Raw genomic sequence first — 13593 nt, 5'->3', positions numbered from 1 at the left:
AATTCTCTCATCTATGAATTGCGTGGCAAATGGAAAGTATAGTGAAAATTCAATTTTATCAAATAAATAGAGATAAAATAATTTAAAAAGATGTTACAGAACTGCTATGAATTAGTTGAAATTGGCAACTCTGAGTAAGCCATAAACTAGGTACTAACTAGTATATGATACTTATCAAAACAGACACTGCCCCTATCTTGCCCCTGTCTTTACAACGCTTAGAGCCAGGTGAGCAAGACATACAGGTAACAAAAGTTAAAACTAAACAAATAATTTTGTTAAAATATAAGTAAATATTCTACTCTAAAAGGTATTTTCTTTATCTGTATGAGTAAATTTAGTCATTTATTTGCCTAAACTAGACTTTATTATTACACACATACTCTATCTTCTGCTGTGCTATAGTTTTATTTATTTTTTTGTTTTTGTGTTTTTTTTTGTTTTGTTAAGATAAGTTATTTACGTAAGCCATCTCCTGCCAAAAGCAAATGAATGGAAGATCATCATTTAGTCATCATTTGATGAAAGTAAGGGTTGAATATGGGGTCCCATACACTCTGGTCCATGTGCAGAGTAGTGGTCCAACCCAGGGCTGTGGTCCCCAGTGCCTTGGTAGTGGTCCAGGTTCTCTTTACTTATCTTCATAGCTGGTTGGAAGCGGATTCACGTGAGGGCTATGGAGTAGAGTATGGTTACCATCTCCCCAGGGAAAGGGCTTGGACCTGATGCGGAGATGGGGGTAGGTGATGAACTCGGGCCTCTCGTGCTCTCCTTCATGCGACTTCAGGATGCAGTTCAGCATGCTCACTCCCGCCACGGGAAGCACGACAAAGTAGGTGAGGACCTTCCACATGCGAGCTGAGCCCTCCTCGCCATGGGCGCCACTTGACATGGGCCACCCCAGCTGTGGCCGAGAGCGAGCTAGCAGCCCCCAAACCCCAGACCTAGTAGCCGCTGCCATTTTCGAGATGGACAGCTCGTGTGCTATAGTTTTAGAAATAGGAAGGTTAATGTGTAAATGTTTCTCATCCTTGGCACTATTAACATTTTGCATTGGATAATTTTTTGTTGTGGGGGGTGGTCCCATGCATTGTAGATGTTTGGCACCATCCCTAACCTCTTTCTCCTGGATTCCGGTAACATGTCCCACAAACCCACCTCAGGGTTTTGGCATTCAACAAACAGTGTTTCCAGACATTGCCAAGTCTCCGCATCAGGAAGGCAAGGCCTGGATCTATTGTTGAAGACAGAAGCTGCAGGCACGTGTGTTCTAACCTCCTTGTCAGGCAGGCACCACACCATTCATTTGGATGGATACCAATGAGGATTGTTCTGGTGGTAATGTTCAATCATCTTAATACAAATACTTCATGATAGCATAAGGAATTCTATTCTGTAGCTGAGAATAATAAACTTATACTTAATAAAAAATTGTCCTATTTCAAATTGTTTCCTCATCAAACATTGTATCAAAATTATTTTGAAGTAGCGAAGTGGAATTTATTTAAGTAAAATTTAAAACTTTAAAGAAAAATGTTTCTTTATTCCCAACTGCCAAAATGTATGAACAAGTTAAGTCTGTAACAAGGTAAGAAGAGAGCTTGTTAAGCCACAAGGCCAAACTTGGCTCTGGTAAGGATGTCAACATTTCTTCAGGATATTGATTTGTAATTTCCCTTTGGCCTAAAAGTGAATTAAACTGAACTCTGTGTTGCTTAGAAATATTTAAGAATTATCTTTCATCAATATTCATTTGAATTCATTAATTCAACCTCACAAGAGAGCTTTAAAATTGATGCCTATGTATTCAAACTAGAACATGGTTTGAATCTCTTCTATGAGAAAAGGCTCCCTACTGTATCTTCATTTTCTTTCTTTCCTCTTTAGATAAGTATGGCCTGATAGCAGGTGGCACAATCTGATTATTAGCATTTGGTGCCAAAGGTAAGAAATGGGGACATTTAAGAGCTATTGAGCACCAAGGGGCAATTTTCATACTGGCAAATAGGCAATTAGCATATAGCACAATTAACTTGAATGGGAATCATGTGGCTAATCTGGAAATGTTCACAATGGATCAGCATAAAGTTATATAGCACAGGTGTTCAATTGTTAGAGCTAAATTAGAAGCTGAATAGATTAAAAAATCAAAGAATAAAGAACTAAATTGCAGATATAGGAAAGTCTGACAAAATTTTAGGTTAAATTTGGTACAGATTAAAAATATTTGCTCAAAGAATCAGAGGAATCTACCAAACAAATCTTGGCTGTATCTGATATATTCAAATTGACTGTAGACATGTTTCTTTGGCTGCTTGTCAATAATACAAAGAAATACTGAAAAGCTGTATTAGCTTTTATTTTGGAACATGTGGTTCAGTTTCCATAAGTTATTTATTTTTATTTTTGTAAATTCTATAGAGCAATAACAGAGTCTTTCCAAGGCTTATTTTCAGATACCTAAACACTAAGCCTTCTTCATTAATTTTTTTTTCAATGAAATATACCCAGTACATCTAGAGACACATGTCAGTGAGAACCAATGATACTTTCATCTTTATGGTATTCAGTGAGGTAGCAAAACCATGATTTTGTCACATGACTTAAATCAGGGGAAAGAACCACAACCCCCTAAAATATTTAGGCTACTTTTTTAGTCCCTGTTATCCAAGAATTATTGACAGTAACAAAAAATCTAAGTTATTACATTTTTATCACCAAGTAACCTGTTCGGTTTGCTAATGCTGCCATTATGCAAAATACCAGAAATGGATTGGCTTTTATAACGGGGGTTTATTTGGTTACAAATTTACAGTCTGAAGGCCATGAGAATGTCCAAGGTAAGGCATCAACACAAGTATACCTTCAGTGAAGGAAGGCCAGTGTTGTCCAGAAAACCTCAGTTAGCTGGGAAGGCATGTGGCTGGTGTCTGCTGATCCTGGATTGTGTTCCAGCTTCTCTCTCAGCTCCTGTGCATTTTCCAAAGTGTTGCTCTTGGGGCGTTTTGTCCTCTCTTAGCTTCTCCAGAGCAAAGTCTGGGCTAGTATCTCCAAAGTGCCAGCAAAAGTCTGCTTTCAACAGCCGTCTAAAATGTCTCTCTAAGCTGCTCTCCAAAATGTCACTCTCAGCTGCTCTGAGCTCCTTCTGCTTATGACGTCTTTTATAGGACTCCAGTAATTTAATCAAAATCCACCCTGAATGGGCAGGGTCCATATCTCCATGGAAATAATCCAATCAAACATTTCACTCTCAGTTGATTGAGTCATATCTCCATGGAAATACTCAATCAAAAGATTCCAACCTAATCAATACTAATACATCTGATGCCACAACATTGCATTAAAGAACATGGCATTTTGGGGGACATAATACATCCAAACTGGCACATAACCTAATACTTCCTCTGTTTTCTCCAGATAGTTACTTTTATTCAATTGCCATTTTTCAATTTACTGCTGAGATATCTCATAGTTTCTGAAAGTATTGCCTGTATTATCATATGATGAGAATGACTAATTTTAGAGTTTATTCCTCTGCTTGTGTTTCTTAACTGTCTGGGAAATTATATTCACATGGGATTTGCTAACAAAACAACAAAAAGACATTACCATGTTTTCAGTATTTTTTTAAAAGAGCATTTGTGGATTACATGACTTGAAGATTATACAACCTTTACTGGGAATATGTGATTCCACTTGGTAGGGCAGAGCTAATCTGGTCTTCCATTTAGATGCCTGAACTCTGCAAATTCCTCTAAATGTTCATGGAGTAGAAAATAATCTCTGTAGTCATGCATAAGTGATTTTTAAATGCTTAAAAGAACTCTTTCAATTCACATAATCTTAACCTCTCTGACCTCTGTTTCTTTCTATAATAAGGTACAAATAATATGTGTATATTCCAGATAAAGGGAGATAAGGGTGAACTGTGTTTGCCATTTAATTTAAATCAATAAATGCCAGACCCTACTCTCCTTTTCTATATGCTTTAGCCTAAAAATAACTGGGATGGGATGGAGGGCTGTGGTTCTAGTTTGCTAATGCTGCCAGAATGTGAAACACCAGAGATGGATTGGCTTTTATAAAAGGGGGTTTATTTGGTTACACAGTTACAGTCTTAAGGACATAAAGTGTCCAGGGTGAGTCATCAACAATTGGGTACCTTCACTGGAGGATGGCCAATGGCATCCAGAAAAACCTCTGTTAGCTGGGAAGGCACATGGCTGGCATCTGCTCTATAGTTCTGATTTCAAAATGGCTTTCTCCCAGGACGTTCCTCTCTAGGCTGCAGTTCCTCAAAAATATCACTCTTAGTTGTTCTTGGGGCATTTGTCCTCTCTTACCTTCTCTTGAGCAAACGTCTACTTTTAAAGGCCATCTCCAAAATGTCTCTGTAAGCAGCAGCTTCTCTCTCAGCTCCTGTGCTTTCTTCAAAGTGTCCCTCTTGGCTGTAGCAAGCTTACTCCTTCTGTCTGAGCTTATATAGTGCTCCAGTAATTTAATTCAGACCCACCCTGAATGGGCAGGGCAACACCTCCATGGAAATTATCCAACCAAAGGTCTTGTCCACAGTTGATTGAGTCACATCTCCATGGAAACACCCAGAGGATTCCAAACTCTAAACAACACTAATATGTCTACCCACACAAGATTGCATTAAAGATAATGGCATTTTGGGGGACATAATACATCAAAACCAGCACAGCTGTTAAACATACACACTTTAGTATCTCAAAATAAAGATTCTGATTTAGCAGGTTTAAGCTGATACTCCCAATTGAGAAATGTTACCTTGGAAGTGAGATGCTGTTTGTATTAAAAATACAATAGATGGCTAGTATATATAGATGACATATAGATAAGCAAAAATCCAATAATCTGGCTGTTTAATTTAAAGCAAATTAAAATAGAAACTTTAAAAGTCCATTTTTATGAACACCCATTATGTTTAAGAACAATCCACAAGCAGCTCTTATTTTACTGAGTCACTTTTATATTCTTATTTCTAGCACCAGTTTTTCAATTAATCAAGTAAAACACAATCAGCTTTGCATTGCAGTGAGGTCCTGAAGATTTCTTTGTACATTATCTTATGTATATCAAGGATATATTCTTTTTGTTATTTAAATTAGTATTAAAACAGAAATAAATTATGTCCTTGTTCTTTTCATATACTGTGAAGTCCAATAATTGGTTTCCAAAAATATAAACAAATGAAACCTTTGTTCCTATGCTCTTTATAATACCTTTTTAATTTTTGAAGAAAAAGTTAATGCAAGGCAGTTTCTCTATTAGGAATTATTAAATAAACCATGCAGCAACCAAACCAATATTTAGATCACATGCAGCTATAGCTGTATATGGACTCATACACAGACATAGACAACCACACACACACACAAACACACACACACATAGTGAAGGAAATTGAAATAATTATTCAAAAGTATTTTATGAAACATTTCCCTCACTATTAGAAGAAAAGAAAAAATATTAATTCTCACTAACACCATTTCTGCCTCGCTTCTTCATATTGCATAGGTAAATTTATCAAGAGAATGAAAATCACAAATTTTATGTGACATCATTGGGATTAATTTAATAGGCATATCAAAGATATTAATTTCCATAAGATATACTTAGATATACATGGTCTTCTGATGGCAAGATGTATATTTGACTTAATCAAATATTTATATTAAATTTCATTGATTCATTTTTATTTTTTAATAAAAATCCTGCCCACCCTGTATACATGGATTCTGATATTTTCTTGTATTCTCAGACTATTGGAAAACTATTAGTGATACAAGTTATTTTGACCTCCAGTATTCAACATCTGCTTTATTTCTGAAAGAAATCTTAAGAAAATTAAGCCTGAACCTTGCTGACCACAGAATTTAAAAGTAGTGCTCATATCACAAGGGAATTAGCAAGGCTTAACTATTCTTGACAATCTGTTACTAATGTTGTTTTAAAAAACAAAATTGTAGAAGTGACTTTTTAAAAAGTAGTATTGATTGCTTTAAATTTATTTCCACATGATGAATAGTTTGATACACTGCTCATCCATATGTTTAGTTCAAATTGTTTGTGTGTGTGAACACACCATGTACTGCCATTTTCTTTCCTGAGATTACTTTTTTAAAAACAAAGTTAATACTCTGAAGAGGAGGTGAGAGTGTCTTTTTTGTTTTGTTTTGTTTTTTTTGGTGCACGTTCACTCCACAGTATATTCGGTAGAGCCTAAGCTATAAAAAAATGATTTAAAGATAAATGTGTCTACAAACTGAAGTTATGTACATTCTTGGATTGACCCCTTTCTCACAAGAAATATATTTAGCACTATCTAACTTAAATGCTAACTACTCCTTAAATTGCATGTAAGGAATGCTAATGGTCACTGTCCAATAGGGTACATGTAAATTTTCCTGTGTTATATGCAGGTTACCAAGGCCTAAGAAATATTTTACATTTGCAATTTTATTAAAACAAAACAAAACAAAACAAAACAAAACAGAAAATATATATACACACACACGCACACACACACAATGTCTTTAAATATCCTTCTATGTTAGTATCAGAGTTTTTGAATATATGTTAAGCATGTAGATAAGTAAGTAAAATTATATACATATTCCTGTATCAATCTGTTAATTCCATTGAGAAAGGATCCCCTAGAGAGTCTTTTATAATCACTCATTTAGATCGTTTGTTTTTACTCATTAACCTGAAATTTCTCTCCCTTGCCCTATGAGGTGCTTTGTAGAAAGAAGTTTGGGAAACACCACCAGGATTTTAAATATGTTTAGAATTCTCTTTTTTTAAAGTAAATACTCATTATTTTTCTAAACATACATAAAAGAAGATGCTGGACACTTCTAATAATTTTCATTTATTAGAATTTTCCTAAGCGTCTTAAAGCAGACATTTAATTTGTTTGTCCCTGATCCTGAGGCCCGATTCAGGTGTTCAGTGTGTGGTATATTGATGTAGAAGACAAATCAGAGCTGAGTTTGCAGACTGCAGCATTTTATTCAGGACACCACAGGTGTGCTGTCACAAAGGAAGCCAGAATGGAGTAAGTTTGGGTTACTATGGATGGCAAATGATTTTTATAGACATAGAAAGGAAGTTAGCTTGACTCCTATTGATTGGACTAGGGTTTGTCCATCCTATAGGGGCAGTTTTAGGACAGGTCGGCTTTATTTTATATTGAGTCAAACTTAATGAACTAGGGCCTTGATTGGCTCTCTGGGTCAGCTGCCTTGGTGGGGATTTCAAATTTTAAAAGATGAAGAGGAAACTCAAGAGGGAATTCAAAGGGGTTCCCAGGGTTTTCTCTATACGTCTTTATCCCTAGATACTGGAAATGAATTCAAGTTTAATAGAGTATCATTGAGTACCTTTCTTTTTTAGTTTTTTAATTGTTTATTATTGAGATATAATTCACATAACATAAAATTGGTAAACGTGATTGTGAAAACCTTGTGGATCGCACTCCTTTATCTAGTGTATGGATGGATGAGTAGAAAAATGGGGACAAAAACTAAATGAAAAATAGGGTGGGATGAGGGGGATGAACTGGGTGTTCTTTTTTATGTTTATTTTTTATTCTTTTCTGATTCTTTCTGGTATAAGGAAAATGTTCAAAAATAGATTGGGGTGATGAATGCACAACTATATGATGGTACTGTGAACAGTTGATTGTACACCATGGGTGATTGTATGGTATGTGAATATATCTCAGTAAAACTGAATTTAAAATAAAAAAAATGTTATTCTAGCTAAATCAATCTAAAAATTCAGTGTGATACAGATTCTACATTTCACTGGGAATAATAAGTATGGGGAACAGATAATAAAAATTTTAAAAAAATTAGTGAGGCTAAGTAGCTCTACCTAGAAAATATTCCATAACATATTGGTGAAAACGCTCAAAATTGTGTTTAATATAACACACTTTTATAGAATAATGACCAAGTCTTTGTATTTTGTGAATGTAAAGATGACCATGTTTAAATATACATGAAAATGTATCTATTTTTTAAATATTATTATGTAAGCATAGATAAAAGTATGAGAAGGTAAATATTAGGTTTTAAACATTATTTAATTGCAACTGAGAAATTTGAGAAGAGAAAGGAACCAAATAGAAAATAATAAAAGAGGAAATGTACACTACAAAGAAAAAGCATTATGTATTATATGCTATTATAAATCAATTTTGAAGGTAATTTTTAAAAGAAAAAATAACATTCAACTGTAAAATTAGATAGTCTTGATTAAAATATGCAATTGGTGGGTATTCTTTAAATTCCAAACTAAACCCACACACATATACATAGCAAGGGATATGTATTTATCCCTTGATATATGATACTACTACCAATCCTAAGTTTTCTTAAATATATTTTAACTAACATAATTTGGTTAACCTTTTAGAAACAACATGCCATTAGCTGTTTAGAAATTTCATAAAGGCAGGTGATTTATCTTCTGTACAGCCTATAAATATTAGAGGGACAGGGAGAACTACACAGCATAACCTACTAACATTGCTTGATGATCCTGCTCCCATATAGAGCAGGTGTGGAAAGTTAGAAAGGAAGAGCTGGTATGGAAAGTGGGTTTTTGTAATCACAAGGTAGGTTTACTTCTCTTGGTATTTGTAATCTTTATTTCCTTCTCTGCCACCATTCTCCCCATAAGCAGCAAAGATCTAATAATGAAGGGAGGCAGAAAAGATAAAAGTGTTCATTCTACCTTATTCTTTGGAAATATACTACTGATCCCTGGAGCAAATTAGTGCAATGAATTAGTGCTTCATGAAATTCTGTGAAATCCCAGAATTTCTTTATATTTGGGCTAAACAGAACCAAATTTGGGATAGCACAAACTGTTTATTTATCCCTGAACTGAGTCCACATATGAATTTGAAAAGTCAATCAGGTAAACTTTTCCTCTATTTTTAAATGTCTTGGAAATTTATAAATGGTACCTAAAAATAAACAGAATTTGATAAAAAATAGATGATCAAATTGTGCTCTGAACAAGCTCTGCTTGTTGCTTCATGTTTTATGTGTTTTACATGTGAATATAAACATGAAAAGTGCCAATTCTTCATTTGATGTAAATATCATTTTGAATTATTATTGAAGAAATTAAATGAAATCTCTAAAGGAGCACATTTTTATTACATATATAATATAAAACTTAGGACACAGTGTTGGCTTATTCTTTATAAAAATAAATTTTATGATCTGAAAATTGTATGTCAAATTTATGTGAACACATTTTATAGCATTCACTTAACCATATTTTATCGTATTTCTGATATAGAATTACTCTTTTTTGCCACCCCCTTTTATTCTGTAATTCTAAGGTGAACTTTAGGTTGAGTATCCCAGATCATCCTTGCAGTTAGTAGTGTCTGAGTAAATTATGATTTTCTGTTTGTCAAATGAAATGTGATATCCTCTTTGTTGCGGTGCACCACTGCCAGCAGGCCTGATTATAATTGGGATCTAGTGACATAGTTCCTTCTCAAGTCTATGGACCCTAGTGACTTTTACCAGACCTCTCCAAGAAATGTTGAAACTGGCAAGGAGAGCGTGACTGATGACAGGCCTTTACTTTATTGCTTTTTTGTCTCCATTTTTTCCTTATATTAAATTCCCTCCCTCACTGACCACCCCAAAGCTCTACTATTTAAAGTCCAGCTTTTGCATCACTCCCTAAGAGAAGATATCTGTGTTTCCATCTAATTTTTCAGGCTAGGGTATATGCTTCTTAGTGGTCCCGTACTAACGTGTTCATGTATCTGTCACTGCATATTTTTGTGTTCATTTTTTAAATGTATAATTATCATCCTTTATTATCTCTACCTTTCTAGTTTCTTGGCAGCAGAAACCCCATTTAATTCATCATTTGTGTCCTCTGTATTTCACACAGTTCTCCGTAGAAAGCTAAACTCTTTCTTTCAAGTATGCATTAATGAAAATGTCTCAGGTTATAGTGATTTTCTGTGCTCCCACAGCAGCCCAACCCTCTTTCTGATTGGCTTGCTTTGCCTTTGGATGTATTAATTATATCCATTCAATTATTTCTGTAGCTTAGAACTTTGCAATCTTCGATCTATTGATTTACCTACAATAAACTGTGGAAAACTATGCACTATGGCTTGACAATTTGATTATTCTGCCAATGATAATTAAACACAATTTACTGCTTTTTATCATATTTTTTAATTCTTTACAGAAATGGATCTTTTAAATGAAAAGTCTTATATTAAAATGAAAGTATATATCACAGAGACAGGTAGTCATTCTGTGCTGCGTAGAGCACTCTCTTGGAATCACAAGAAATCGTTTTAATCCCAGGCAGCTATGGAACAACTCAGTGACCCTAAACAATTCAAGTAACCTCTCAAGAGCCAGGCTTCTTTTATTCAAAGCAAGGCAATTGCATCCAATGCTCCTTAGGGATCCTTCCATTTCTAATATATATGTAAGCAAAGTTGTCCTCTTGGTGTTCTTTGGAATTTATGAAAGTGTGTTTCAATATTCAGTGCTAATCCTTTGAATATTTACATTGATTCTATTGTCTGGATAAGCTAAGATTTCTTTTTTTTTCAAGCTGATACTTTTTGCTATAAAGATATATGATCTTATATTATGCCTGACAAACTCAAACTTGCTTTGACTGAGTATTCTTGGCCTAAGGAGTCTAAATATTCCCAGAAGCACTCAGTTTCTTCAGCTCATGAAAGCTACTGTAATGCATTAAGTTCAAGGTGGTTTTACAGTATTGATTTTCGTTCAGGTCTTTGACTTGGCTAAGTGAGCAATAGCCATACATCACACAGAATACAAATTTTTAAACTTAGACTCACATTCACTACCTTCTCTCTTAGAGAATTTGACTATGAAAGTAGAAGGAAAGCTGTTAGGATATAACAATCACATTCCTACTCACTTGGAGAGAGACAAAATGTGAAACATTTATTACAGGACATTGGCAGAGATGTCATAATTAATACAGAAATAAGTCTAGATTGGGAGTGGGGCATTAGAAGATAAAGATGATCTTAAAGACATAGCTTCTTCTTTGTCATCTTTACATTTAATAAAGATGAGCTGTGCTAGTGTTTTATAAGTATCTATGTTTTATTGAAGTTGTGTAAAACAAGATTGGAATTTTTATAAAATTTGTAAGTGCAGGTATTTTCAACAGTCATGTATGTGCATTTTGTTTAGGATCTAGTTTGTTTTTTATTTGGTTTTATTTAAGTTATGAGTTACTGAAATGTGAGAATAATGTTTATAACTGTCAACTGAGAAATAACAAACCAAGCTGCAAGGCAACAGAGGCATTTTTTTGGGCATCTTAGAGGTCTTGGACTTGCAATTTGGGGAGCACAGATTCAGTTAGCAATCCGAATCATGTCCTGCCTTGGCATTTCCAGGCAAGGGTTTTTAAAGGAAAAGATTAGTTAAGTTGTTTGTGGTTGGTGGTATTTGGGGTACTCCAAAAATGCCCTTCAGGTTAGAGAATTAACTGAGTTCTTTATCTTATGGTTTCTTTTATGGTGTCAGTGTGTCCTTGGGATTTTGAGGAACATTGTTGCTTGAGGCTTTGCATACTTGGGTAGTTTGTGATATCTGGCTGAGATCTGCATATGAGTAACCTCCAGAATGACCTCCCTACTCCATTTTAAATCTCTTAGCCATAATAACTCTATTTTATTTCTTTTAACAATAACTTTACTTTGCCTAAAGCCTTCTAAGAAATATAAGATTTTGTTGTGGTTCTTATGATTGTTAGTGTTGTTATTGTGGTTGTTTTTAAATGAGCTAAGTATTAATCCCGATTAGTTTCTTATGCAAATGTTAGTAGATATCAGAATATGTGTTACATTTGCACACAATATTAGAAATTAGAGTGCTTCTTCCATTTTTTGGGAAAAATACTTGGTAGTTTCAGTTATCACAGAAATATTTCTGTTATAATTGTAATTAAATATCATTCTTCAGAGCATTTTTCCCTGAGGTAGAAGAGAATTTAAGGAGTAAATATAAATTCTGGACAAGAGGACAACTACTTACCAGGGAAAATTCTGTAAAACGTAATCCATATCTGATGGTATCTCTTAGACACAGTATGAATAAATAGACAGATATATGTCTATTCAGCAGACCAAGAACTCGCGTATATGCCAGGAAGAGCAAGACTGACTTCTGGAATTGCAGTTTGTAGTGACCAACATTTATTACTTCATACATAGGCTAATATTATTGTCTTCTAACTTATGTATCTGCCTTCGACATTAGAACACTTCCATTTGTCTTGGACACTGTGTTAACACACATAAAGGGACTCATACAAATTCACAATTGCTTTAATCCCTGCTCAAAAATCTTTCCCAACTTTTTCCTGCCGATTGAATCAAAGTCAAATATTTTAGCCTTCTAGCTTTTCAAAGATTTATGATTTTCTGAGTCTCTACTATGTGCAGTGCATTCATTTATCACACACTTTCCTTATGCTACTGCGGTGAGGGGAAAGCCACACTTTACAAAACTTTGCCTTCAGGTTATAACCTTCCCTGCTCTAAAAATCACAAAATTTCTCTTGCATTCATTGAGATTTCAGAGGCATATTTGCAAATCCTAGTAGTATATAATGTCACCAAAGACTTACACAGTTTTTCTGTATTCAGACTTTTTATAATAGGGAACTGTTTTCTGTACTAAACTTTTCTTAACTATTAGTACTATTACTTAGACTATACAGTTTATTAAGCAGATTTGATGTACTAAAATTTATTTTAAAAATATTTACAAGTATCCCCATTGAAAATTGTGGTATCTGAGGAGGACTGACTATTTACAAACCAGATGGGAGAATATGTGAGGTGACTATGATAATATATAGTATGGTCTAGTGATAGTTTATCTTCTCCTTTACCATTTTTGGCAACCTCCAAAACTGCATCCCAGGACCTCTCTTTTCTCATTCTGCACTCTCTGTTGGGTAATCTCATTTAGTCCCATGGTTGTAAATGGCATCATTACATCAACACTTTTTATATCCAGCCCCAATCTCTGTTCTGAACTAGTGATTTGGAAAGTAAACAGTGTTTCACATGTAATCTTACCAAAACAGATCTTGAATCCTACTCTTCTCTTCAACCTTTTCCCTTCTAGTCTTCTCTAAGTAAATGACCAATCATATATACTATTGCTAGAGTAGAAATGTTTCTGTCATCTCCCCTATCCCATCCATCAGCAAATCCTATTAGTTTAATCTCATATCATACCCTACGTCTGTCCCATTTCTCTCCATCTCCTTGGCAACTATAATCTCTCACTTGTACTACTACTTCCAAAGTATTCTGAACCTGACCACTTCTCACTCACTGCCTTAGACATCTCCATAGCCTCCTATCTTCCACTTTTTCTTCTGTACAATCTATTTTTATTTAGCAACTGGAGTGATCAGCCACTGTCCACCTCCACCCTGATCTTCAGCATTCTTCAATTGCTCACTGTGCTCTAGGCAGGTTTCCTTTATGTTCCTGGAATACAC

General features: G+C 34.6%; 1 protein-coding gene across 1 annotated transcript; it reads right to left on the bottom strand.

Annotated features, from left to right (window-relative positions):
* Positions 1 to 631: 631 nt before the first annotated feature.
* LOC119510952 (cytochrome c oxidase subunit 6A1, mitochondrial-like) lies at positions 632 to 961 on the bottom strand. The gene has a single exon (XM_037805368.1). The coding sequence runs from the start codon at positions 959 to 961 to the stop codon at positions 632 to 634; it is 330 nt and encodes a 109-aa protein (XP_037661296.1).
* Positions 962 to 13593: the final 12632 nt, after the last annotated feature.

Source organism: Choloepus didactylus, chromosome 15 (assembly GCF_015220235.1).
Source record: "Choloepus didactylus isolate mChoDid1 chromosome 15, mChoDid1.pri, whole genome shotgun sequence".
In the NCBI taxonomy this organism is placed as follows: Eukaryota; Metazoa; Chordata; class Mammalia; order Pilosa; family Megalonychidae; genus Choloepus; species Choloepus didactylus.
This window is presented reverse-complemented; position numbering and strand designations above follow the sequence as displayed.